The 25,149-nt window shown below is 57.0% G+C and overlaps 9 protein-coding genes and 1 non-coding gene across 10 annotated transcripts; 6 read left to right on the top strand and 4 right to left on the bottom strand.

Moving 5' to 3' along the window:
* Nucleotides 1–1,488: 1,488 nt before the first annotated feature.
* Nucleotides 1,489–3,218, top strand: PLICBS_005986 (rRNA-processing protein bfr2; the record flags this gene model as incomplete). Its single annotated transcript, XM_018319724.2, has 2 exons — nucleotides 1,489–1,549; nucleotides 1,606–3,218. The coding sequence occupies 2 exons, from the start codon at nucleotides 1,489–1,491 to the stop codon at nucleotides 3,216–3,218; spliced, it is 1,674 nt and encodes a 557-aa protein (XP_018182198.2).
* Nucleotides 3,219–3,841: 623 nt separating this feature from the next.
* Nucleotides 3,842–6,597, top strand: PLICBS_005985 (uncharacterized protein; the record flags this gene model as incomplete). Its single annotated transcript, XM_065600834.1, has 5 exons — nucleotides 3,842–4,099; nucleotides 4,361–4,377; nucleotides 4,459–5,539; nucleotides 5,590–5,867; nucleotides 5,940–6,597. The coding sequence occupies 5 exons, from the start codon at nucleotides 3,842–3,844 to the stop codon at nucleotides 6,595–6,597; spliced, it is 2,292 nt and encodes a 763-aa protein (XP_065456906.1).
* Nucleotides 6,598–7,862: 1,265 nt separating this feature from the next.
* PLICBS_005984 (uncharacterized protein) lies at nucleotides 7,863–8,387 on the top strand (the record flags this gene model as incomplete). The annotated part of the gene is made up of 1 exon (XM_018319722.2): nucleotides 7,863–8,387. One exon carries the CDS (start codon nucleotides 7,863–7,865, stop codon nucleotides 8,385–8,387), a length of 525 nt encoding a protein of 174 aa, XP_018182196.2.
* A 2,241-nt stretch (nucleotides 8,388–10,628) lies between these two features.
* Nucleotides 10,629–12,442, top strand: PLICBS_005983 (uncharacterized protein; the record flags this gene model as incomplete). Its single annotated transcript, XM_018319721.2, has 3 exons — nucleotides 10,629–11,056; nucleotides 11,106–11,543; nucleotides 11,599–12,442. 3 exons carry the CDS (start codon nucleotides 10,629–10,631, stop codon nucleotides 12,440–12,442), a joined length of 1,710 nt encoding a protein of 569 aa, XP_018182195.2.
* Nucleotides 12,443–12,690: 248 nt separating this feature from the next.
* On the bottom strand, nucleotides 12,691–12,763 carry PLICBS_005982. The gene has a single exon. It is a non-coding gene; the product is annotated as a tRNA-Arg (tRNA).
* Nucleotides 12,764–13,181: 418 nt separating this feature from the next.
* Nucleotides 13,182–14,579, top strand: PLICBS_005981 (uncharacterized protein; the record flags this gene model as incomplete). The annotated part of the gene is made up of 1 exon (XM_018319720.2): nucleotides 13,182–14,579. One exon carries the CDS (start codon nucleotides 13,182–13,184, stop codon nucleotides 14,577–14,579), a length of 1,398 nt encoding a protein of 465 aa, XP_018182194.2.
* A 400-nt stretch (nucleotides 14,580–14,979) lies between these two features.
* On the bottom strand, nucleotides 14,980–15,156 carry PLICBS_005980 (uncharacterized protein; the record flags this gene model as incomplete). The annotated part of the gene is made up of 1 exon (XM_065600833.1): nucleotides 14,980–15,156. One exon carries the CDS (start codon nucleotides 15,154–15,156, stop codon nucleotides 14,980–14,982), a length of 177 nt encoding a protein of 58 aa, XP_065456905.1.
* A 2,083-nt stretch (nucleotides 15,157–17,239) lies between these two features.
* PLICBS_005979 (uncharacterized protein) lies at nucleotides 17,240–18,168 on the top strand (the record flags this gene model as incomplete). Its single annotated transcript, XM_018319718.2, has 2 exons — nucleotides 17,240–17,322; nucleotides 17,388–18,168. The coding sequence occupies 2 exons, from the start codon at nucleotides 17,240–17,242 to the stop codon at nucleotides 18,166–18,168; spliced, it is 864 nt and encodes a 287-aa protein (XP_018182192.1).
* Nucleotides 18,169–21,442: 3,274 nt separating this feature from the next.
* PLICBS_005978 (uncharacterized protein) lies at nucleotides 21,443–22,585 on the bottom strand (the record flags this gene model as incomplete). The annotated part of the gene is made up of 1 exon (XM_018319717.2): nucleotides 21,443–22,585. The coding sequence occupies one exon, from the start codon at nucleotides 22,583–22,585 to the stop codon at nucleotides 21,443–21,445; it is 1,143 nt and encodes a 380-aa protein (XP_018182191.2).
* A 932-nt stretch (nucleotides 22,586–23,517) lies between these two features.
* On the bottom strand, nucleotides 23,518–25,024 carry PLICBS_005977 (uncharacterized protein; the record flags this gene model as incomplete). The annotated part of the gene is made up of 2 exons (XM_018319716.2): nucleotides 23,518–24,859; nucleotides 24,957–25,024. The coding sequence occupies 2 exons, from the start codon at nucleotides 25,022–25,024 to the stop codon at nucleotides 23,518–23,520; spliced, it is 1,410 nt and encodes a 469-aa protein (XP_018182190.1).
* Between the last annotated feature and the right edge of the window lie 125 nt (nucleotides 25,025–25,149).

Here is a 25,149-nt window from a genome sequence, read left to right as displayed (position 1 = left end):
GCCGTTGCCCTGTCGCTGTCCGGTTCGGACACAACAGTCGGTTTCCCTCGCTCGCCGTCATCGCCGATGTTTGGATGCAGAGGTATGTCTCCAAGGAAATCTATCTCGTGCTCGGCGCACAGACGCTTGACTCTTTCGTTGGTACCAAACACATTTGTCACCCCATGACAGTGGGGACATTTGAAGAGCGACATGTTCTGTACGAGGCCGAGGATATTGACGTCCACAGTTTTGAACATGTTGATGCCCTTGACGGCATCCTTTGTTGCGAGGGTATGTGGCGTCGTGACGATTAACGAACCTACATGCCGTTAGCGCCCAGTCTTTGGGTTTGCCAGCAACACAAGTCTCACCGTCCAAAATGACTTGCTGTGTAATTGTCAACTGTGTGTCCCCCGTGCCGGGAGGCAGATCCAGAACAAGAACATCGAGGCCCCCCCAATCAACTTCATGAAGTAGTTGCTGTATTGCCTTCATGACCATCGGCCCCCTCCAGACTACAGGGGCATTTTCTCCTACCAAGTAGCCCATGGACATGGTCTTGACCCCATAATTCGTCAGTGGCACGAGCTGATTATCTATCAATCAATTAGCATGATGTGTGTTAGATCCGTGATCCGTGGGCTCTACTTGCTCGTTGATAGCCTGGGTTCCCCTGACAGGTCAAAGAGCGTTGGTATTGACGGCCCGAAGATGTCCGTGTCCAGGATACCTGCTCTGAAGCCTAGCCTGGCGAACGAGAGCGACAGGTTTGCTGCGACAATCTTGAGTCAGGCAGATCCAAGAGACAGATTGCTTATGACAAACCTGCGACGGTGCTCTTTCCAACGCCGCCTTTGGCCGACGAGACGGCTATGACCTTTTCGACGCCGGCGATCTTGCGCCTCTGTGGTCGTTTTGCCCAGGTCGGTGGGGTGCCAGACCGGGGCAGACCCTATTTGTGGTAAATAAAAGACCAGAAGCGTTGACAGCAGGTCAAGTACCAAAGGATTCTCATGATGGAGCGATCGCAGCGCTTGAAAGAAGCGCCTTGATGTTGGCTGCATTGCGCCGGCACGTCCAGCAAGGATCGTAGGTACACCTCGATGAGAGACGGTGTACTGAAGAAAAGCCATCGCGGAACGTGAGAGAACGTGCCTCGCATAAACAACCAAGTCTCTTCTGCTAGATGCAGCTTGGACTTGCGAAACACCGTATTCAAGTTACGGCATGTTCGCTGAATGACCTGCATGTCGCCGCGGTCGCGCGAATGCCCATCCGCTCTTATTTGACGCCACAGTGAGCATGGGCACTTGGCCCCACTAAAAGTTACCTACCTCCCGTCCCGACCTCCACCCACAGCGCCCCTGGCGGCGGCATCTGCGCAGCTGAATTCTGCCGTTTGCTACCGCCTAAAAGTCCAAAGGCCCAACTTGCCTGGTTGCGCCCGATCAAAAACTTCCAACGTGGGGCCTTTTTTGCGCCAACTGGAAAACATTCCGCAACAAGATGGCCAAACCAAAGGGTCGAGCAAGGGACTTCCAAGACCCCGATGAGCAAGTCACCAAGGGTGAGCTACTTGGATATCCCTCAGCTTTCGAATCGATCACTAACCTGCATCTGTAGACTACGATCCGGAAGCCAATGCGCCGGAGAGCGATAATGGCAGCGACAGCGATGCCAGCGACGATCAGCATGCGGGCACTGAGCACTATGTTTCGGTTGGGAAGAGCAAGCTGAGGGAAAAGGAAGGTGTATCTCTGGGGCCGCAATACAGAGGCTCTCGTGTCAGCCGATCGGCTTTGGAAGACGTGAGCGAACAGGACGACAGCGAGGGGGAGAGCAGCGGCGGCGATGAAATCTACGACGACCCCGAAACAGCAAATCTGTCGGCAGACGAGCTGCAAGCCAGCGACTCGGAGATTGACAGCGACAATGCGCTCGCGGAGTCCGACGCTGAGCGCTTCGGCGATTTCAGTTTCCGGGGAAGCTCCAAACCGGTGTCCTCCAACTCCAAGCGCAACAACCGACCCACTGCGGCCGATTTTATGTCTTCGGATGATGACAACGGGGAGGGTGGCGCGGATATAGAGGAAGATTCGAGTGGCGCCGAGGTGTACGAATCCGATGACGATATGGACGACGGCCTTGATGCCCTGGTCGATGGTGGGGCTAGTTCCGCATCGGATGACGTGGAAAGTGACGAAGAGGGCGGTGGCCTGCAGGAATCAGATGCGGACGACGATGAAGAAGAAGAAGAAGGCGGTGAGACCGCGAGCGAGGCGAGCGATGGCCCCAACGGCAACTCGCGCAACAGCAAACCGCACATGGCAGCGTTCTCCAAGCGAGCGGACGTCGAAAAGGGACTTGCCATCCAGCAACAACGCAAAAGCTACGACTGCCTTCTCAACTTACGAATCAGGTTGCAAAAAGCCCTGATCGCGGCAAACACTCTACCTACCATGGAGGTTGATCTGGATGAAGCTTCAGAGCCCTACGAGGCGGCGGAAGAAGCAGCTGTTAAGCTTTTGAACACGATCAGCACCCTCAGGAAGAATTTTGGCGTCAAAGCGGGCGATAAGCGCAAGCGGGACCTCGACATTGCTATGGACAGCGAGACGATCTGGAGGCAGCTTCAAGATGAGGACGCCACTGCCGTTCAGTTTCGGGAGGACCGACTAGAGAAGTGGTCCCGAAAGGTGCAGAGCGTCAACGTGACGCCGACTGCACTGGGACAGAAGAATAAGACACTTGTCAGTGCCTTGCAGGATCAGCTTGCCAATCCCGAGAGCCGCCTACTCAAGCGAACCCGCGTCCCGCGGTCATGTGCGCCTGCACAGGCGGCCAAGAAGATGGCGGAGGACGAGGCTGTGTACGACGATGCAGACTTCTACCAGCTCCTGCTTAAGGAACTTGTGGACCAGCGCACCGTCGAATCATCTTCGGCGCAGACTAGCGCGGTGCCGACCGTGATGCTTACGGCTGCCAAAGAGGCCAAGGTGCGCAAGCAGGTCGATCGCAAGGCAAGCAAGGGCCGCAAGATGCGCTTTACGGTGCACGAGAAGCTGCAGAACTTCATGGCTCCAGAGGACCGAACGTCTTGGGAGGGTGACGCGATTGATCGCTTCTTCGGCACTCTCTTCGGTCGCAAGATGGAGCTGAACGAGGATGAGAGCGGGGATGAAGAAATGGACGGCTTGGATGCGGAGGAGGAGGGCCTTCGCCTGTTTAGAAACTAGACTAATATGCATGCGAGGTATTGCCCATGGTTGGAGCATTCGATTGAGCTGCTGAGACAGGCTCGGTGTACTACTTCAAACCATCAAGTCCAGCACTTTGTATTCGCAAGCGCGAGTTGATCTGCACCTGGCGGTTTTCGTCGGCGTCGGCTCCGGCTCGTAATAAAGCAACCCACCCAGTCAACCAACGTGAATGCCGTCGTTGGCCCCACGATGGTGGAGCTTCGGAGCCCGCTGTCCAATCCGACTCGATCATTATTCAGCTTGAAGATGCGGAACTGGGCATTGCCCAGGTCGCAGGGCGTTCGCCAACATAAGACATGCGGTGTTGGACACTGGCTCTGGCGAAATTATCGTGCGAACCTCTGTTGGCAAGTCTGTCATTCACCAAGGACGACTGCGTTTGGCGTTGGTGGCGGCCAGCTTTGAGTTTCCGAGCGCGTCACGTGGTCAGTTGGGTGCTGGGGGGAGCCAGCGCTGCGCCTGTGCCCCAGCACTGAGGGCAAGAGCGGTGCTGTTGCTGGGCTGAAGGTGCCCTGGCAGTTCGCGCGGTTCTCCCCCCTTCCACTCCCCTCTCGGTCGCAGGCTATCAGAGCAATCGTCTGTCTCATGGGCACGACGCCATGGAACAGATCGAGACGCAGGCTTCGGACTTGCGGTACCTCGCCCAGGCGGCTCCGGTTGCGCTCAGCGATTCCGCGAGTGTCTCGTACGAGACGCCGCAGCCGCGCCCGCAGCAGGGAAGCCCAGCAGGTTCCGCGACATTCGGAGACAATTCCGCAGGCGGTGGTCCCGGCGCCGGCAGCGGCGCGAGCAAGCGCAAGTCAGTCGACGACGGCCCCGGGTCCGGCCAGAAGCAGACACGGAGCAAGAGGAACCGGGTAAGTTCGCCTTTGATCGATAGCGGCGATGCCGTGGCGCGACGGATGAGCCCGCGATGGATGCTGCGCAGCCGTGGGCCTCCGCCCAACGTATGCTCCCCTTGTGCTACGCGTCCCAGGGGCGCACCGTGTGACCCGTCACTCGGTGAGGTGGATCATTTCGCACCTCGTACCGCGGTCTCTCGAGTCTCGCAGAACTTCTTGCATGGCCGTCTGAATTATTCGAAATGTCCCGCTGACATACCGTCTCTTTGACATTAGTACATCTCTATAGCATGGTGAGTCACTGTCAGCATCCGACGTTGTATCCGAGACTGCGTCTTGCGCCGCCCACGGCTTCTAACAAGTCCTTGCCGCAGCAATGAATGCAAGCGACGAAAGATCAAGTGCAACGGCGAAACGCCATGCCAGCGATGCGGAAATCTCAACCTCGCTTGTCTGTACGCACCAAATTGCTGCTCAAACAACTTCAAGGATTCAGATGAGTTCAAGCACGTCACAACGCAGCTCAGCCGCCTCCAGGATGAGGTGAACTGGCTCAACCAGACCATAAGGTCTCTACAAGCCGACCCGTCTCGACTGGTCCCCCCAAATGACCGCATGATGCCGTCGTCCAACTCGGTCATTGCTCTGTCACCTTCACAGAGCTCCACGTCGATGCAGCGACCCGACTTGTCATCGCACGGCAAATCGGCAGCCTTCCGAGGACCTACGAGCATGGCCTTTAGCCTGGATGTCGCCAATACTACCATTTCCAACATGGGCTACCGTGGCATTGACGAGCCCGACGACCAGGACCAGCAGTCGAGTGACGTTACCATGCAGATGGGGAGTGCGCCCTATGACCCGCTGTTTGAGTTTGACAAGGACGAAATGGTCAGGCTCTGTCGTTTCCACGAGGATGAGATTGGGATCATGTATCCCGTTCTCAATATTCACACTGTCATCGCCCACGCCAAGAACATTGCGCCGTTTCTGGAGTCTGCTAGGAACCAGCAACGACCCATGGAGGCTATCAACGACGAGAAAACGCTTCAACTCAAGATGGTCATGTGCTGTGCGCTTGTTGTGGAGAACCACGGACACAGTGACAAAGCCATACGGTTGTACGACAGCATGGAGGCGGTTGTGAATCGCAAACTGATGGCAGACGTAAGCGACGTGGCCAATTTACCACTGTTGTGTCTGCTGGCTGGCTATCGGTTCTTGTCCAACGACGAGGTTCTCGCCTGGCGAGTCATGGGTCAAGTCGTCAGACTCTGCGTGGAACTGGGAATCCATCAGAAGAGGGGCTTGATGAAGATTCAAGACGAATCCGAGAGAAAGAATGCGCTCAACAGCTTCTGGTCCGCCTACGTTCTCGACAGGAGGTGGGGGTTCGCAACTGGTCTACCATTTGCCCTGCAAGACGACGAAATTGATCCCCAGCTGCCTTTTCCGGTGAGCGGCAGCCGTGTCCCGACCAATGTTGCACGACTGACATGTCCTAGGACGAGTATCCATTCCTCGTGGCTATGATCACGTACTCCAGGCTCGGTGCCAAAGTTTGGAGACAAGTATCGCATTTCGGACCCGTTCTGGCCCGTGAGCTGAGGCAAGAGGAGATTGATAATCTTGACCGCGAGATCTTGCAGTGGTACGAAAGTGTCCCGGAAGAGGTAAAGGTGCGAAATTGGGACAAAGAGAAGCAGATGACCTCGACGCCCTCGTACAACCTGCAGCGCCTGAGAATATGGACGTACTTGCGCTTGAACCAGGCAAGTGATCTGTGCGGCAAATGCCACGAGCGATACTGACTGTGAAAGATCCGAATCTGGCTCTACACCCCGATACTTCATAGTGCGACGAGCATCATGTCGAACCCGCAGCAGGCGCAACGAGTCGTTGATCTCGCCAAGGACACGATACAGTACCTGAATCATCTCAACAGCACAACGAATCTGTATCGCAGGGCCCAGGTCTTTTACCACCAGTTTCTCACGTCCGCCATCTCTGTCGTATTCCTCGCGTCGGTTCATGCCCCCGTTCGTTTCAGCGCGGTCTGCCGAGAGGAGTTTTACATGGCGCTCGACCTGGTCAAGGATCTTTCTGCCAAGAGTTGGGTGTCCAAACGCCTTTGGCGCACAATCAGGTCACTTAAAGACGTCGCGCCGCGCTTCGGCTTGAATCCTGATGATGACCCTCACTCAAACGCCGCCCTGGGGATGATCGGACTTGCACGCGGCCACCTCCATCCGAGCCCCGTTGCGCAAACACCATTCCCGACCATTGGCATGCCCACACCACAGCAGACGCAGGAGACGCAAGTAGATCACAACGGCAAGAAGATTCAGAGCGAGCTGTCGAGGATTTTCGAGGGCTACGTTGGTCTGAATGGCTTTCAGTACAACGGTAGTGATGGCCACGTGCCTCCACATGAACTGGCCTCCCCCACTTCTGCCAACGGCATATTCACCACGGACGGGACCGTGTTCTCGCACCTTCGGGAGATGTTCTGATGAGCATCGAGATGCTGTTCGGCTTATGAGCGTTGATTGTCCCGTGAAATTTGGCCGCTGGGTGTTCTTGTGGGCGATCAGCCATGTCAATCTTTCCCGACGACTCCCTCTACTCGCAGGTTAATCTGTATATGAAAGCCTCTGAATATGAAGACAAGCTGTCGAACTAATCTCATGTCCTCTGTCATTTCGGGTAGCAGCAGTGACATGCTTAACAGGCGCGGGGCTGTCCTGTCATGGCGAGGGCAACCCAAGACATGAAGCGAATGCAGAAAAAGGCCACCCGGAGATTTACGGGTCTGTTTTCACAGGCTTCTCCTTGATTCACTTTCTTTTTCGTGAACATCTGATGCTGGGAAAGAATGCGACGAAAAGTACAGTGCTTTGAGTTGTGCAGCTGCGGCAGCTCACGCATGGTCTGGCCACCTCGACATCTGGTGCAACAATGAGCCGCAAAGCGTTGCCGTCGTATGGTGTTGAAGAGAATCGAAAGGGCCCCCTTCTTTGTTAGTCAGTCATTGCGAGTATGTCTGGTCTGGAGCCGCATTGTCGCTTTGTCAGTGGTTTGTTAGTCGCAAGCCCTTTTACTCCTTTGACCTGCAGATTATGAGTGGTGTTGTTCACTACTACCAAAGGAACAGAACTGCAAAGATTAAACCGCGGCTGCCAGAAAAGCAGTTGCATATCAGACCCGGAGACGCATGCCCTGAATCGAGGTCCCGGTCCGTGGGACAGTACATATATGTACTGCCGCAGTCATTCTGGGGCGGTACTGTCGAACTTTAACCCTCTTTGGCACGATACGAACCTCAAGCCAGCACGTTGGCCCGCGGTGCGGCTGTTGAACCGGCACCTATATACATCGTTTTGCCAGCCAATGGACCCGTGCCTTTATTTTTACTTCCATTCTTCCCAGGCTCATCGGAGCTGAATGCACCAGTTCGCAAGGCGAGCCGCTCAAACCTCGCCAGGAATTCACCTCGATATCCTGAACCAAGATGTGTTATCGCATCGTCTCGCACATGATGCGCTGTGACGTGCGGCCGGTCCTCTCCAACGGTCATACCAGGTTCGTGGATGGGTACGCCGAGCCACACACCTGCTCTTGCCCGCGAAGCGCAAAGATAAAGCCGTGGCTGCGTTGCGACAAGCACGGGTGCTGCCGCACGGCGGTTAAGACCCACCTATGTGTCGACCCGGACTCGTGTCCCGGCCAAGTCGTGTTCCACCGCTATTACCAGGTACGATGTGAGATCCGCAACCATATGACCAAGGAGTCGTGGCAGGACAAGACGTGGGACGATCTGATTGTTGTGGATGGACGACGGTTCCCTGTCGGTGGACAGGCTCCAAGGACCCGGCTGCAGTTTGAGTGCCCCCTTTTCCGAACCACGTTGGAATTCCTCCTACATGCCGGGCGCGGCATCGTCATGCTAGAGGACACGATCGATCGCATGGTGGCCGACAGCGAGCGCCTTACGGCCTTGATGGAAGGACACAATGCCAGGGAGCAACCGGAACACAAAGTCAACTATGAACTGGCCTGTATGATCATGCTCACCAATGGCGCGATCGATCGTGGCCGGGCAGAAAAGCACTACCTCATCAACAGGTTCGGGGAGATCCAAGACGAACTTGAGACGCTAGCCAGTTGGGGGGAGAGGGCGGTGATAGGACTCGACGAGGTCCCAGACTGGGACATGTTGAGCAGCAGCGACGGTATGATCGACGAGCAACCTGACGTTGCCATGGCTGCGAGCAGCGGCCAGAAACACCTGATAATGTCTTGACACCTACGGGATCTAGCCTAACTATCGCCGAGCGCATTTGGCATGCCGAAGTGGAGTTGGGTGTGCATTTCGACAATGGCGTTCTTGATACCTGTCTGTGGACTTGCAGTCCTTACTGGTGGTGGGTATTTGAGAGGAAGTTAGGAGTTAGAGATCGGGAGTCAGGAGTCACAAGTACGGGCTCGAAGAGCCAGACTGCTCCGTGGCCAATGTCCGCTCAATCAAACTATACATTTTACGAAGCACATTGACAACTACAAGACCTACATTGCAGTGAAGCTTTTGCTGTGTTCCACTTCTGCCACTGCCCGGCACATCCAGGCGAAAGCGGTGTCGACCCTCCGCGCATATCGGTTGTGAACACGGAAGACTACAAAGCGCATACTAGTGACGATGCTATACATTATACTATGCTTCGAGGCATCAATTGCAGGGGCCATTTGTCTTAGGACCCTTTTCTGCAATGGTCGGAATTGTTCCTCATCAATGCTCATGCTGCCTAAACGGGCAATTTCTAGGTCGTCTGGCCACTGACGGTACGAGGACTCTCGCCGGCTTCGTCGAGTGGGCTATGGGCCACCATGGGGTGGTGGGGTGGAGGGGCCCGCCACCTGGAATGCAGCCAGCCCCGGGGGTTCGTTTTCCGCGGGCACAGCGGAACTGATGACAATTGATCGCCGACACTGGACTTTCTATGACATGAGAAAAGCCCGAGGCTTGGATGTTGGATGCCCGATGCCGGATTGCAACGAGGCCTGCAGGGACCTGTGGACGGTTCGAGGTGCAAGCACATGTAGTTCTGGTTGTCATCGGTTGGTAGCGGGTTGCCAGCGCTGTCTCTGCTTCCAGTGGACGCACCACTTTCAGGCCGCGCTGCCCTTGGCATCACCTGGTCCGGGACAGTGGCGCTCAGGCAAAGCACTGGCCACGGCTACAACCAGCAAAGTCGATGACCAACAGTCTCTCCTGGAGAAAACTCGCTGATGCAGTACTCCGTAAGTGTTATGCAATGCCCGAGTCGACCCCCGTCCGGTTGGTCTGACTTCTCTGGCGGTATCCCGCGGCCAACTCCACATGGGCCGCCGCGCGCCCGCGTTTTCCGCCCGGCCGAAATGTCTGGGACTCTGGGGAACGGTCGAGACTCGAGACCAGGGGCCATACGGTGTCCATGCAAAGCTCAAACGGTGCCCCTGGGGGTTGGTGACAGGTACGTATTGAGCATCCCCACGAGCACACGGGTTGGCTTGCATGTTGCTCCACGTCTGCAGCAGCCACCATGTCACGGGACTGTTGTGTCTTGATGCCCGCCGATGTTGGTAGCAGGAGCTGGAAGTGATGCGTCAAAAAACATTCTGCCCAAGGCCCCGAAGACTCACAGAAGACATGGTTCATAACGTCTCCTGGTCGCCTTGCTGTAGGTTGACCAGATGCGCGGCCAAAATCGCCCGCGATGTTGATGCGTAACGTCGTCGCGTTGCGCCCCTGATGCACCATCAAACGGTGTGCTCGAGAGGTGGCCTCGGCCAACTGTTGCAGAGGCAAACTACCGGACAGGTGCAATCTCTGCCACCGGCGAGGTGGCCCTGGCTTGAACCCAATTCCCCTTATCTAAGACGTTTCTCCAGGGCGATCTTGGAATATGTGGGCAAGCCACCAACCGTGACCCATCAGACGTCCCCAATTCACAGGTTCAACACCACGGGCTAGTTCCCCGCGGCAAACTCCCACACCCTACCCAACAGCATTCGTTTAAGGCACCGCCGAGTCCGTTAGGCACCGCCAAAGCCATCGTTTCCTGCGCGCATTGGACGCCCAGCGGGAATCATGCAACAGGCGCATCAGCATCAGCACCAGCGGCAGCAGCAACCGCAGCAGAATCATGGCCCAATCGCCTCCGCGGCGACGGCGGGGCAGGCAGAACGGCCGTACCGGTCCCACCTCCGTCCGGCTTGCGTGCCGTGCCGTCGGCGCAAGTCGCGATGCCAGACGGAGGCCGGGTCCGACATGTGTGTAACCTGCCGGGCTCACCGCACCGAATGCTACTTCCCAGATAGCCCGCGATCCCAACAGATGGGCGGCGCCGAGGCGGCCAATCGTCGCGTCCGTCGGACGGCCAATTCCAGGCTATCAAGCACCTCCACTCCGGCGAGGGTTTCTTCAATGGTGGCCGGGGACTCAGCTTCGGCCCGGGCAGCAACGGCCGCTGGCGTTCCCCGGCCCTCAGGGGTAACGGGGAACACCATGATCGCCGGGACTCGGTTCGCAAAGCCGGCGCAGCAGAGAAACACAATCCCTACTCCTAGCAATGGGCCTTTGCCTAGCACCACGCCCTCTGCGCCAGGCATGCCACTCACCCGTACCGCAAACAACGAAGAGTCTCCCGTCGCACTGGGCTCCTCGGCGGACGATGTCAACGTAAACCTGCACATTGTTGGGCCCACCGACACTAATGACAGCCAGTTCCTGTGCGAGTACTTGGCCACTATCCCGGAGGCTATGCGAAGCACTCGCATGGTAGTTCCTCAGTCAGCCGGCCGCTCCCGGCCTGTCCTCTTTACCATGGTCCAGAAACGCCCCGTGGGCATTAAGCTGAACCGAAGTCCATCGGCAGAGAAGCTCGAGATGATCGAGAAACTGCTAGAGCCTTACCTAGCGGCACTTATCAACGAGTGCGTGGGATGCATACCCAGCTAATCTTTCCGATGCTAACTGTACTAGGTTCTTTGCCAAGGCCAATGACTGCCTCCCGTTGTTGGATGAAGACTCATTCCGCCACCAGTATCAGGAGGGCAAGGATCGGGTCTCGCCCGCGCTCCTGGCCTGTCTGTACGCCAACGCCATCGTATACTGGAGACACTCCGCGACACTATCGCAACACAGATGCCCAGACAGCAGGTTCGTGTGGAACCTGGCAAACGAGGCCCTTTACTCGGAACTTCACCTGTCGCCAGGCATGCCCATCATCAAGGCAATATTGCTCAACATCGGAGGCCGACCCACCACCTCGCTCATAGGAAACGGTGTGCTGCTTGGATCTGCGGTGTCCATGGCACACTCACTTGGACTAAATCACAACCCTCTACCATGGAGCATCCCACAGTCGGAGAAGAACCTTCGCATGAAGCTTTGGTGGGCTCTCCTGATCCATGACAGGTGGTCAGTCTCTCCACGTTACACTGCAGCGTGGAAATGCATGGCTAATGCCCCGCAGGATAAGCTTAGCACACGGCGCGCCACCGCGCATCGCACGGGATCAGTACGATGTCCCAACGCCGCTGCTGGAACATCTCTGCGACGCAGACGCGACGGATAGACGTGTGCGGACAGCGACGGTCTTCATGGCACTATATGGCCTGACGGACGTACTAGACCGCCACCTGCAGCATGTCTACTGTGCCGGGCGAGACTCGTCGTGGGACACGTCCAAACTTGAGCTCGCGCTCAACAGCTGGGTTGAGTCGCTGACAGGGAGCACGCGACTGATAATACTGCGCGGGTCGCATCTGGACAATCCAGGTGCGGCTAATCTGCGCCTCGCGTACCTTACGACGCGCCTCCTGTTGCAGCGCATCCAGCTTGAGTCGGACAAGCAGTCGTACAGCGCCGACAACCAACACCTCTTGAACCGCTACATACAGGCGCGGCGGACTTCGGAGGAAATATTGCTTCTAGTTCAGGAGCTGCAGCCGCAACACCTCGGTGATTTTTGGATGTCAGTCAGCGCCTTTTCGTTTCCCGCGACCGTGAACTTCCTTCTACGTTGTGCTCTCGAGTCGGAGAGCTCGCTCGCGGGTTTGGCGCAAAGCACGTCGTTCCGCATCGCGAGGGATCTAGTCGCAACACTGCAGAGTCACCACGACAAGTATTCGTGGGACTTGGCGGACGTGTGTCTGGCGCAGCACGCAGAGGTGGTGGACAAGATGCTGCGTGGCATAGCGCCGGACGACTCGGGTGGCCGGAGCAGCGGAAGCCTTGACGACTGGCCAACGCCTGACGCGTCACTGATTGACCAGATATTTCCCAGCCTCTGGGATTCCATGCAGAATGTCTGGTAGATGAAAGAAGCGACAGCGACTTCGTGGTTCGTACGGTCTCGGTAGTACGACGAGTGTGACTCAACGAGGCTCCCACATCACCTCGCGCCGCGTTGATCGGACTTTCAATCGTGAGGCATGTTTTCACGTAAAAAGCACCTGCTTGGAGCTAGGCAGACCGATGAATGGACCAAAAAGAAACACGCCATGATTCAGAAGGCAAAAAGACGGATGCAATAATCGCCGCCAGGAGCAAAAATTGCCAACGAAGCCCCCTGCCGGACTCGAACCGGCAATCTCAAGATTAGAAGTCTTGCGCCTTGACCATTAGGCCAAGGGGGCCAAGGTTTTGTCCAAAAGAGACTTAATGAGTGACATAAAGGTTACGCAGCTCGGGGGCGAAGAGTTTGCGGGACATGTGTGGGTGAGTGGTGGAGTAACGGCGGGCGCCACCGGCCCCACACCGACTCCGCCGCACCGGGAAACTGTTTCTGGGTCAGCTTGTCCGCGGGAAGCTTGGGCTACGAAAAGAACTGGGACTGCCGAGATACGATATCGGAACGAGGGGTGGTGGCCTGAACGAGGCGACGTTGGAGATGGGTATATATAGGCCAAGGTGGTGTGCGATGATGATGCGTGGTAAAATTGGAATAAGCCTGGTTCTTCGCGAGCGAGTTTACGACCTGTCTGTCCTATTTCCGACTTACACGCTGCTATTTTACGGCAAACCTTCACGCTCTCCCCAGACATCGGTTTCAACATGGCGCCCGGTGCCATTGTCGATGATGAAGGCACCTTGGCAATCTTGTCCAAGCAGGACGCCGTGCCTAATCTTTACCAAGGTCTCGACGAAGATGAGCTGCGGGCCAAGTCAGACAAGCATCTTCTTTACTATGGCTCCAAGTTCCATCAAGATGTAATCACTGGCGCTCGCGGGCTGTACATTTACACTGCCTCCGGGCACCGCATCTTGGACTGGACCTCGGGCCAAATGTCCTGCCTTCTTGGCCACGGACACCCCGAGATTGTCAAGGTCATTTACGACCATGCTCTCCACCTCGACCACCTGTTCTCTGGGATGGTGTCTCCCCCAGTCATTTCTCTCGGGGAGCGTCTCTGCAAGGCACTCCCCGAGGGACTTGACCGAGCCTTCTTCCTGTCCACTGGTGGAGAGAGCAACGAGGCGGCGATCAAGCTTGCTAAGGTCTATACGGACAAGTTCGAGATTGTCGGCATTGGCGCGTCGTGGCACGGCATGACGGCACAGGCGCAGGGCACCCAATATCACTTCGGCCGTCGTGGCCATGGCCCGCTGATGCCGGGCATGCACATGCTGCCGGCACCCAACGCCTACCGCTCGGTATTCAGGAAGTCAGATGGGTCGTACGATTGGGAAGCCGAGCTGGACCATGGCTGGAAGATGATTGACCTGCAGTCCTGTGGATCACTCGCCGCTTGCATTGTTGAGTGCATTCAGAGCTCCGGTGGTATGCACGTTCTGCCGCCGGGATACCTCAAGGCTCTGAAGAAGCACTGCGAGGCACGAGGAATGTTGCTTATTGTCGATGAGGCCCAGACGGGAGTCGGTCGGTGCGGAGACTTCATGGCCATCAATCACGAGGATGTGGTTCCCGACATTTTGACCCTTTCCAAGACCCTCGGAAATGGCCTTCCGCTCAGTGCCGTTGTTACCAGCGACAAGATTGGCCTGGAAGCCGCCGACAAAGGCTACTTCTTCTACACCACGCACGTCAATGACCCTCTCCCCGCAGCCGTCGGCGACAAGGTGCTCGAGATTCTATTCCGCGACGACTTGGTCGCACACTCACGCAAGATGGGCGATGTTCTTCATACCGGACTGCAGAAGCTCTACTCCCGATACGGCTGCATCGGCCAGGTGCGCGGCCGAGGACTGATGGCGGGCGTCGAGATTGTCGAAGATCGGGAAACCAAGGCGCCTGCGAACGAGCTGGCCAAACGCGTGGGAGACTTGGCCTACAGTCTTGGACTGTGGGCGAATCTGAGTAGCCACCCGAGCTTTGGAGGTGTCTTCAGGATCGCACCTCCGATCACGGTCACGGCCGAGCAGATTGAGGAGGGGCTTGACATTCTGGAGAAGGCCTTTGCACAGACGGAGGGAACTCTCCCCTTGTACTGAAGAAACTTGTGTATTGGCCCAGCGCTGCACTTGTACAAAGCGATTACCGTCCCGTGTTGTTGCGCGCGGATATCAACTGATGGTAAATTTTAACCAATATACTCTCGTAGTAAAGAAGCATGATGGCACCTGAATTTGAATGTCCTGAACTCCTCCATTTCTTATGCATTACTTTGACTTTTGTTCTCCCCTGATGCAAGTCACTGACAGTAAAGAAAGAAGTCGACAAATGTGAACCATCGCAGGATCCATGTGAAAACCTTCGCCCCGAAGCCTGTTCAAACGCCGTGCTGCTATGCCAGGACTGGAAACAAACTGAACCGAAGCCGTCAAAATCGCTCCAAATGAACATATAAGGCTTCCATAATCATGAGTCGTTTCGGTCGTGGTAGTTGGTGGTTTACAACGCAATTGGCCCCGACATGGAGCTGGGTCGGTTGTAGCTGAGGCGCTGGACGATGCTCTTGACGGCGACGCCAAGAATCATCATGATTTCGAGCCCGACGATGGCGACCCATATGATGTTGAGGACTTTTTCTTCGTTGAGTGTGGAGAAGCTGCGATGAAAGGCCGCCATTGTCCGTGCCGGCACGGGGTTCTCGAAGAAAGAGACAAGACGGTCGAAGCGTGTAGCATGCATGTTGAACGGCCCGAGACGCCAGCTTGCCAGGCGATCGATAAGTAGTGCCCTGGCTGTACTCATTGCAATAATAACAGACGACGTCATACCAAGGTCGCCGGTATGTTTGCGTGCTCAGTCGCGTTGGGAATCCTCTACTACTCGGAGCCGGACGCCCGGCGGGCCCAAGGTCTCACCGCCCCGGTAATCCGCAAGAACGCAAGTGCAAGGGTGCAGGCAGCCGACGGACAGGGAAAGGACAGAAATGGTGGAGATGAAAAGAAGTCAAGCCAAAGCCGAATTCTTGAATGCAAGCGTTGACAAGGGGAAGCTTCCCTCGCCACTCCACGAGCGAATGGCTGGGACTCGGGCGGCCTTTATCGTAGCCAGGTCAGCCGCCGCCCCCTCCGTGTGAGCCCGCAATGCAGTGGGTGTTGGTCACGCCTTGAAACTGGACGCTGCGAAATCGCCCGCACTGGCCCTCGCGGGGCGTTGGCTCAGATCGAACACCCCGGCCGTGTCAACCACAATTGGTTCAATTGACGAGGATCGATGGCTTATGGAGGAATGCACGAAGAGCTGCTGACCGACAACGAAGCAGAGTAACGAATTCGCGAAGGACATGCATCATCACCAAACGGTCAAGTGCCCACGTGGCCACTTGCTGGGCCGCCATGCTCTGCCAATGAGGCGCAATGTCCAATGCAATGGAAGGACGGTTGGTGCACCACTGCACAAAGCTGCCAGATACCACCTGCAAGAAGCATGAGCAATTGAACCGGCCACGTTTGCGGTATGTTAAAGCCAACCTCCTGCCCACGCGAAGACTGAGAGCCCGGATTGTTAGTCTCGCAGTGCCTAGGAAGGTGTCCACGAATGGTCTCTTTAAGAGCTTTGGCACGCGACCCCTTGGTCGCAGGCGTCTGTCGTCGTGCTCGTTGGTTGTGTTAGCCGTTGCCTCTTGCACAGGTGAGAATCCCTTGGCGAGTCACAGTCACCGCTTGATCAGTTCCGCAAACGCGATACTGTCTGCCCTGGCATAGAAGAATGGAACTGGCGATGACTTGCAGTACTTGCGGCGAAAGCAAAGAAAATCGGGGCTGCAGTGCCCCTGCAGATGAGACACTCTGTGCCCTGCATGTCATGTCATGCTGGATGCCACGGTTCGCAGGATGGACACAGCCGAATGCGAGGAGGAGTTGCGTAACGATACACCGACGCCAACTACGTTTTAATACTTCGTACAGGTCTCTCTTCCAGATGGCAGAATTTGTCTAAAAGCGAGGCCGCGTCAACGCCGAATCTGCTGGTCCGTGAACAAGGGTAGACGGCATAGGAATGACTGGTGTGGTAATTATTAGTGGCTTTGTGTCGAGGAAATGGGCAGGACGTTCTGTGGTGTAAATGAGGACAAGACGGCGTGGCCAGGGCACGCTTCAGCCACCTGGCACACCCGTCTGCGTCTGAGGTGGCTGGCGCGGTGGTGACGCCAGCGGCGGCCGCAGCCATGCCAAGCAACAGCTCTGGAGAGCAAGCCTAAAACGACGCGTCAACTGCTGTAGGGAAACAGTAGCTCGCTAGGTACCCTGATGCTGGCACATGGCCGCCCTCGGCGACAGAAGATTAGTGTTGGTTTTGGTACCGCGATGCGAAGCACCGAGCTTGCTGCCTGAAGTTTACTGGGTGCTGGGCCGACCGCTGGTGGGCTCACTCGCTCATGACGTTTGCCTGGCCGGCGGCGCGAAACCGGCTTTTCCTACTGGCTTAGCGGGCAGCGGCCGCCCGCCAGCATGTGCCGGACGACGATGACGTTGCTACTTTGCCCCTCACTTGCGACGCACCTGTGGGCAGCAGCGCGCCCACAAGCGCGCCAGCCACTTCTTTCTGCTCTCACCAGCTCCCAAAAGAAATCTCACCCGACTCGGAACACCTAAATTGTTAATCTCCATTTCAGTATCGTGCAGACGTTGCCTCAAATCCGCCTCAGTGTATCTGACTCTCCCTCGAAACATTCGACGCATCCCAAAGCGGGGTAGCAGCTATGGCGACCAAATCGACCGTCAACGTCAAGAACATCGCTTCTTCGACTAGCGACAAGGAAGTGAAGGACTTCTTCAGCTTCTGGTAAGCTAGTAATCCTACGTCCTTCACCCTGCGCGGTGGGAACCTTTGCTGACACGTCGCGGCAGCGGCAAGATCGCAGACTTCAAGGTCACTGCCGCCGGCGAGACCAAGGATGCCGAGGTCACCTTCGAGAAGGAGACGGCCATGAAGACGGCCCTGCTCCTCAACAACACCCAGCTTGGGCCCAACCACATTACCGTCGCCAGCGCGAGTGGCGACAACATCGACGACGGCTCGCACTACACCAAGAATGCCGATCGCGACTCGGACGAGCTCACGCAGGAGGAGAAGCCCCGCGCGCGAATCCTGGCCGAGTACCTTGCCCACGGATACGTCGTCGGGGACGCCGCCATCGAGCGTGCCATCGATCTCGACACCAAGCACGGCGTTTCCAACCGCTTCGTCAGCACGCTCCAGGGCCTGGACCAAAAGTACCACGCCTCGGACCGAGCCAAGGCGACGGACCAGAGCTACGGCATCTCGAACCGGGCAAACAGCCTTCTTACTGGAATCAGCTCCTACTTCGAGAAGGCCAGCAACACGCCCACGGGCAAGAAACTCGTCAAGTTTTACACGGATGGCTCGCGCCAGGTGCAGGATATCCACAACGAGGCGAGGCGGCTGGCAGACCTGAAAAAGGAGGAGCACGGCGGTAGCGCATACAAGGCAGCTGGCCTGGAGAGGGTGTTTGGTAAGGAGAAGGAGAAGGAGAAGCCAGCAGAGGGCGCTGCGGCGACCACAGCGCCAAGCGCCGGCGGAGCGGGAGTCGGGACGACAGCTCCGGCTCAAGCTGTCCCCACCGAGGCTGTTCCCGCGGTCAACATTGACGAGGCAAAGAAGGCCTAGTTGCTGTTTCTTGAGGGGTGGGGGTGCTTCTCCGTGGCCGCGATCGATCTCATGACCCTGAGCACGACCACAAGCTGTCGGTACCTCAATTTCCTAGGAGCAATAGTAATGCAGAGTATATGATTCTATCCGATGGTTCACTACTAGTTCAACTCCTAGCCCAATACTTTGACATCGCATGTAATGAATGAGGCAAATAAATACGACAAGGCGCCAAAGTGTAGGGGTTTCTGTTCAAGTATGGTCAGTAACCACCTCCATAGCCTCATCCTGCGATGTCACTTGCAATTGCCCTGCTTCTTAGAGAATTTGTCCTTGAGGGAGCTATCCATTGGCCCCTCTGGATTTGATGAAAGGTTCTCAATCTCCTTCTTCAGCGTCTTGTCCTTATTCTTGGCGTCGTCTGTGCCCTGGCCATGGGCGGGGGGATCATGTAGCTGGCGGCCAGACTGCTGCTCTGGCGGCGGGGACTGATGGCCTTCGGGCATGTTGAGAGGTTGTGCGGGTTTGTTTTGTTTTGGTATTGCGATTCCTTGCAGGTAGCTTGTGAATGATACACGAGGTTCGTTTTCGTGTGCTTGACTGGGCGTTCTCGCTCACTTCTTGTGGCGTTCAGCGGCCTTTATGGCACAGGAAAAGATTATGGCGTCATAGCTGTCCCTTACATCATCACCTGCTGCCAGTGTCTCGATAGAGTGCGGCAGTTGACAGCATGATCGAGATGGTGTCAAGATGACGAGAGTTCTGGGGAGCAAATGCTCCTCGGTGGAGCCCCTAGTGGATTACAGCGCACGCTGCCAGTTGAGGAACAACTTGAAGCAGGCAGTGTAGTATTGGGCCGCTAGATAACTATAGATTGTCGGAATGGTATAATTGGCGAGCTTGCTTGTCCTATCCTCTGTCCCTTTTTCCCCCCCAAGATTCGTGTCTCGGGAAGACTGCTACTGCCCAAAGCCTCAAATCTCGACAGCGCCTATCTCAAGCGTCCGGGGACGCAACAGCGGACACGATCGAAACTCAAACTTGACTCGGCGTGCTGCTTAAGAATGCGTCCTTTCTCTCTTGTCAACTGTGCCCTGCCACCAAGCATCTCATGTCGGAAAATCAAGCCGCGACTCTAATGTAAAGCGACCAAGGGCACTCAATTCTCCAGCCGCTGCACCAGCTCTGGCACCTAATGTCGCAGCACAGCCGTTGTGGCGCCACCTTCATCACTACCCGCTGGGGACGCTGGGGCTCGACCGGCAGCGATGTCTCAGGGGCTTTGAGAGCCTGGTGGAAGTAGTTTAGCGCCCGTCGGCCGTCCCACCACCCCGCACCACCGCTCTGTGATGCGCCAGGCACTTTCCGTAGGTTCCATTGGACTCACCTGTGGTGAGGCGGACGGGTGCCGTCCTCCACCCTCCACCTAGCCAAGCATTCAACTGCTGCAGATTTGTGCCGAAACGCTTCGTCCCCTGATTCATCTCCGCACACCGTTCTCACGCGACGAGCGGCTCTGGAGCTTGTTTTCGACACAGCAGTCATCACCGAGTCTGCAGACCACTCGTCCCGAAAACAAGCTATGCCAGACCTCAACTCGGTGCCTGCTTCGCCGCACTCCTTGGCCGCGTCTCGACGACAGTCCTCGCACCAGATGCCTCCGCCCGCCTCTTCCCAGTCGCCCTCTCTCAATATCCTCCCCTCCAACCAAGATGTCGTCAGTCACGGGCACAGCAGCCACAGCCATACCCACAGTCGTCATCACAGCTTGAGCCATGGCCCCTCGTCTGTGCCATCACCACAGCTCGCGGCGTCGCAGCCACTGCAGCCGCAGCTGGCATCCTTCACAGAACCCGGCGTGGGACCAGGGCCCGGCCCTCTGCGGCATCCACGGCCGCTGACGGCTGCGGAATTGCACACGCAACTGGAAAAAGAACAAGAGGCAGTGGTGCGTAGTAGCCTCGTTCCCACTTACAAGGGCTTTCCTGACGCGATTACAGGTAAACCGACTGACACGAGAGCTGTCTCTTCTACGCGCGGCCCAGAACGCGTCCGTCGTTTCAAACACTTCGTCCACGTCTGCTGCCACTTCGACGCACGATCCGATCGCCGAAGCCTCGCTCCTTTCTGGCTCCGGATTCAGCATTCCCACGACGCGTCGGCACCACCGCAATTCTTCTTCAGCGTCACAGAATATCGCCGTGAGCCAGCTCGCTTCATCGTACGAGGCCCGACACCATATCCCTGCTCGTCCCCCGCAGCCAATACCACTTTCACGGCAGGATAGCGCCGCCTCGAGACGCAGTCAGACAAACTCCCCCGGTCCGCAAGTCTCGTCGCTAGATCCTTCAAGCTACTTCCACCAGCAAAGGGTCCCACCGGCAGCGTCTGTACCGATGAGCTCTGTTGCGGCCACACCTGGAAGCGGAAGCATCGCCGACCAGATGAGCCCCGGCATGATGGCAGCAACGACACGATACGAAGAGACTGCCTTCTACCGAAGCGAACTCGAAACCGCGAAAAAGGAAAACGAGGCGCTGAAGCGGCGCATCAGGGATCTCGAGAGGATGCTTCAAAGCAGGCGAGCGAGTGAAACAAGCCGCACTAGGAGCGAGAGTGTTAGCACCACAGCGAGTGCGAGCGTTGCGACCGCAGGGGGCGCCGGTATCGCAGGGCCACGCGACGTGGTAGCATCGAGGCCGGAGCGAGGTCGAGGTATGACGAGCCAGAGCGTCGCCAGCGTCAGTAGCGTCGGCGTTGGGGTCCCAGAGGATGAAGTAAAAGTCGGAGAGAGCGCTGCGAGCTCAGGAGTGGGAAACAACCAGCCTTGATTTGTTACGGAAGCAACGGTTACCGGTAGTCCGCAAAGCTAGAGACCGTGCTGGATATGGCGTGTAATGGGCAAGAAACCGGCACAGGAACAGTATGGCCAACACGAGGCGTTACAGGGAGCAAGTTAGCAATACTGCAGAGCGAGCTTTTATTTATCCTTAGCCTGAACTAAGCGTTCATATTCATCGTGGGATGAAGCGCTACCAGCCAACGGTGGTATGCTACCACCATGGATTCCCGTATCATCTCCACAGCTCGCTTGCCCTTTTAGTGTATATCGTTACCCGAAGGCAAGATGACCCGGCAGTGCAACCCCGTCGTATTGCAGCGCATTCCCGTAAGCGAGCCGTCAAAGTCGAGGGGAACTTCCCCCCTCCCGGGCGCGTGACCAAGCTCAGGAATTCTGCAATGTGGTCGAGAGGAAGGCTCCAACGTGCGGCAAGAGGCCCACGATGGCGCTCTACAACCACTTGCGCGAGTCCCTCTCCATCTTCGCCGCTGAGTCGTCGGCCTCACAATTGACGTCTGATTCAAACTTGACGCGCTTCGCAGGTCGTAGAAAGATTGCCTCGTCCTCGTCCTCGTCCCAAAGATCCTCCTCCAGCAGCAGATGCTTCTTCGAGGTAGGTGCCGCGTCCGGTGTCTGAGTCGTACCCGAGGACGAGGAGTGCGGCATGTTCTTGTCGACGGCGAGAGCCCGAAGCTTCATCATAGCCCTATCCTCAGAATCGGAATCCGAAAGGCCATCCGCAGACTCCTCGACCTGGCTGTTGCCGCTGCGGAGCAGCATCGCGAGCGGCTTGTCGTCGTCGGAGTCCGACTCGTATTTGAGATCCATTCCAGACGGAGCTTGTCGTTCGTTAACGGCCTGAATGCCAGCAGCCACTGCCGCTCCGTCAGGCTCGTATAAATCGCAGTCATCCTCCGAATCTTCAGTTCCGAACGCATCATCGATCGCTTCGTCTTGCTCAGACGGGGCTGTCGATGCCGGCGCAACACCTGCGTTGCCGCCAAGCCGGCCAAGTTTGAGTCGCAGGAAATGGTCCGTTCGGTGCAGCAGGCTCTTAAGCGTGACCTGGTCCTTAAGCTCCGTCAGGAGCTTGAAAGCCGCTGCAAGCGCCGTACGGAATTTGCGGCTTTCGAACTCGCGGGTGTCGAGCTCCTCCTTCAGCTTCTCGGCAAGCGCATTCGCTTCCTCGAGCTTGGCCTTCGTATCTTCAGCTTCTTTGAAGAGCTCATCGCGTGCTTTCTGCAGCGCGTTGTTCGTGTTCTGGATGCGGTTGCTCCTCACAAGCTCCGTCTGCAGCTCTTGCTCTGCCTTCTCAAGACGTTCTTCAAGTTCGAGTTCCGTCTTCTCAAGCTGCTTCTTATCAGAGCGGAGTCTCTTCTCTCTCTCCTCGAGCTTCTTGACGTGCTCATGGAGTGGTGTGTTGGCGTCGTGCTCCGCCTTTTTGTTCTTCTTCTTCTTATTCTTAGAAGATCGGGCGGCACCGTCTTCTGTGTCCTCAGTCTTGATTGCAGAGGGCCTGGCTTTGATGAGCGCAACTGGTCCCGTTGCGGAACCCTTCGCTGGAGTTTCTGCTTCGCGGAGACGAAGATCCATTGTGGCGTGCGGCGTGCGGCGAGTTGATGCCTGGAGAGCACGGAGGTCGCTTGTAGGCAGAGTGGGAATGTTTGCTAAACGGTAGAAAGCCTCGCGGGTGGCGGTTTTGAGAGAAGAACTGGAAGTGGCTGCAAACGTGCCGAGGCGAAGCGATGAATCGCAGGGCAGAAGTAGGGTAAAGAGGCGGCAATCCCAAGTGAGTGAAGAAGACCACCGCGACCTCAACTTCAGACCTAGCCGAGAAGGCGATGGTGCTGTGGGAAGAGGTGGAGGGATGAAGGAGGTGATGATGGAGGAGAGGTTCAGTGCAAACGGGCCGTTCGGAGCACAAACGGTTGAGTGCAGGTGGTGGCAGCTGGCAACCATGTGTTCACGGCGTGCCGCACCACGCGAAAACACGCTGCTTTGCACGGAACCCGTGGCGGTTCGAATCCCGACAATGTAGCCCTAAGAATTCTCAACGTCTCTGAAAGCATCCCTGCGACGCTACATCGCCAGCTACGCCGTCCTCTAAGCGCGTCGGAAAGTCAGCCAATGCGGGCATAAATCCGTCGCTACGGGTTCACAAGAGCAGTATTCTTGTCTTACAGAGTATGGCGCAATGATCCCCGTTCTGCCCACGCTACGAGCGACGTGAAAGACATAGAACCAACAGGCTGGCTACATACCAAAGTGCAGCGTTTGCAAAATTCGGTGTCGTAGACGCCCAGCATCAGCACATGAAGAGCTCCTCAGCTTGTCCGCTAACAGGTAATATCTCAAAAGAAGAATTCGTTCTATGCCCACTCAAGCTAAGTGATATTCATATGTCATGCGGTTCGTCTGACAATGCGTTCTTTCAGTCACATGCTGTACAGTCCTCGACCCTAAGGCGCATATGCCTTGTCCCAAATAATATTGCTTTCCTTTTCGTCGCGTCGTGAAACATTTCCTCACTGGGCCAGATGGCTGATCACCTTCTTATCCTCGGGCAGCTTAAAGTGCGATCGGACACCGCCCCAGCTCTCCTCGTTATAGCCCTCCTGTACCTTCTGGCACGTGCGGAGGCCCCATTCCGTCACGCCGACCATGAGGCAGCTCTCAAACATAAAGGCGCAGCTCCCCTCGCCAACCTTGACGGGCTTCAGCTCCGCCTCTCGCGCTCCTTCGTTGCTCTCGGCATCCGGCCCGTGGCCGCTCATGACATTGTGCAAGCTCGCGCCGCCGGGTACGAAGCCTCCGGCACCGCCACGCTTGGCGTCGTAGCCGCCGCGGATCAGGCCCATGAACTCGCTCATGGTGTTGCGGTGGTACCAAGGAGGTCGGAAGGTGTCCTCGCCAACGAGCCAGCGTGGCGGGAAGATGACGAAGTCGGCCACGGCGGTGCCGGGAACAGGCGACGGGGCGGACAGGACGGTGAAAATGGAGGGATCGGGATGGTCGAAAGAGATCGTGCCAATGGTGTTGAAGCGGCCGAGGTCGTACTTGTACGGATAGTAGTTGCCCTGCCAAGCGACGACATCAAATGGTGTGTGAGCCTGCTTTGTCTCAAACAGGCTGTTGTTGAACTTGACCGTGACGACAAATGTGTTCGGGCCTTCGGACGCTGTCACACCAAAGTCCTCGCTGAAGCAAGCTACGGGGGTCTGGAAGTCGCGGGCGTTCGCAAGACCGTTGGAACCGATGGGGCCAAGCTCGGGGAGGTTGAAGTGGCCCTGGTAGAGCTCGAGTGCGTAGCCGCGCGCCGGTCCATTGACGAGGTGGACCTGGTACTTGACGCCGCGAGGGATGACGCAAATCTCCATCTGGCGCACGAGCAGCCAGCCGAACTCGGTGCGGATGTCCAGGTCGCCCTCCTGCGGGACGATGAGCAGGTCGCCATCGGCCGAGTAGTAGACGGCGTCGTTGGCCATGCTCTTGCCAGCGGCGTAGACGAACATGCCGAGGCCCTGCTTCTGCGTCGGGTCGCCGGCGCCGGCGACAAGCCTCAGGCCCGACACAAAGTCCAGGTCCTTGGCCTCGTCATGGTCAAAGGGATCCCAGCGCAGCTGATTGGGGATGTAGTGCATCTTGGACGCGTCATCCTTGGGCAACCCGGACGCGGTGCGGGTTTCGGCGGCGGGCTGGTAGGGCGGGTGCGCGCACGACGGCAAGACGCGGTACAACCATGTCTGCTTGTTGTCGTGCCTGGGCGCGGTGAAAGCCGTGCCAGAGAGCTTCTCGGCGTACAAACCCAGCGGGGGCTTTTGGGGCGAGTTGTGGCCGATGGGAAGTGCGCCCTCGACGGCCTCGGACCTGAATCGCAACAGACCGTCAGCCAGAATGATCGCCAAAGGAGCCGCGAATTGACGATTTGCAATTAATTGTCCTTCGTGCCAAGCGCGCAACATACTCAAAATGGCAGTTGAAGCCGTTCTGATAACGGTACTTCTCTTTGGTTTCGAACTGCGTGACGGGCATGGTGGGCAACGCGCGATGCACAGACGTCAATCTCGTCCCTGTCGCAACCAGGCAGGGCCGCCCAGCGCGCGGGTAGAGCAGGCCTTCATCCTTTTAAACTCTCTTGGCCCCGAAGACCCCGGGGA

Source organism: Purpureocillium lilacinum (assembly GCF_023168085.1).
Source record: "Purpureocillium lilacinum CBS 284.36 DNA, scaffold_4, whole genome shotgun sequence".
Taxonomy (NCBI): Eukaryota; Fungi; Ascomycota; class Sordariomycetes; order Hypocreales; family Ophiocordycipitaceae; genus Purpureocillium; species Purpureocillium lilacinum.
Note: the sequence above shows the minus strand (reverse complement) of the source record. Positions and strands in the feature narration are given on the sequence as shown.